Source organism: Geospiza fortis, unplaced genomic scaffold (assembly GCF_000277835.1).
Source record: "Geospiza fortis unplaced genomic scaffold, GeoFor_1.0 scaffold5449, whole genome shotgun sequence".
NCBI lineage: Eukaryota > Metazoa > Chordata > Aves > Passeriformes > Thraupidae > Geospiza > Geospiza fortis.
The window spans coordinates 13846-14675 of NW_005054968.1; the positions used below are offsets into that span (position 1 = coordinate 13846).

Below are 830 nucleotides of genomic sequence, written 5' to 3' on the forward strand. Positions count from 1 at the left end.
GAGCCCCCCTCTCCTCGTTTTGGGTGCTTTTCCTCTTATTTATCCGCTGTTATGTAACGCCAGAGGAGAATTATTCCTGGCTGGGAAGATTTGGGGAGGGGGCGGCAGCGCCGTGCGGGGGGGGCTGCGCATCCCCCCATCCCCAGCAGCTGAAATCGGGGGGTCTTTCCCTGCCCCCCCCAGCCCCCAATCCCTCCCTCACACGGAGCCCGATCTGGTGGGGTTGGAGATAAAAAAAAATCTTCAAAAATGCCTAAATTTGGCTGACATTTGAGCGGCGCCGCACGAACCAGCGCTGCCTCCCCGGCTGCCACCGCTGCGCCGAGCCCGGGGTCCTGGTGACACCGGCCCTGGGGACACCCAGGGACCGCTCCCAGTGCCACCAGTTGGCACCAGTTTGGTGCTGGCAGCGTGGGCGGGTGCTGGTGGCATTGACACCTCCCGGCACCGGGATCCTCACACGTGCCTGGTGACATCGCCGCAGCTGTGGTGACATCGCTGCTGGGCTGGTGATGTCATGGTAGCCCCAGTGATGTCACTGCTGGGCTGGTGATGTCACTGCAGGCCTGGTGACGTCACACTGTACCTGGTGACATCCCTGCAGCCTCAGCACTGTCACTGCTGTCACCACTCCAGTGGCCATTCCAATGGGAATTCCAGTGGCCATTCCAGTGACCATGTGACCATCCCAGTGTCCATTCCAATGTCCATCCCAGTGTCCATCCCACTGTCCATCCTAGTGACCATGTGGCCATCCCAGTGTCCATCCCAGTGACCATGTGTCCATTCCAGTGACCATTCCAATGACCATCCCAGCGGCCATTCCAATG

At 60.5% G+C, this 830-nt stretch overlaps 1 protein-coding gene across 1 annotated transcript in view; it reads left to right on the top strand.

Moving 5' to 3' along the window:
* Positions 1-517: 517 nt before the first annotated feature.
* Positions 518-830, top strand: part of LOC102039455 (serine/threonine-protein kinase MARK2) — a 10771-nt gene continuing 10458 nt past the window's right edge. Inside the window, exon 1 of the mRNA XM_031065656.1 lies at positions 518-529. Coding sequence (XP_030921516.1) covers positions 518-529 — 12 coding nt within the window. The remainder of the gene's footprint in view (positions 530-830) is intronic.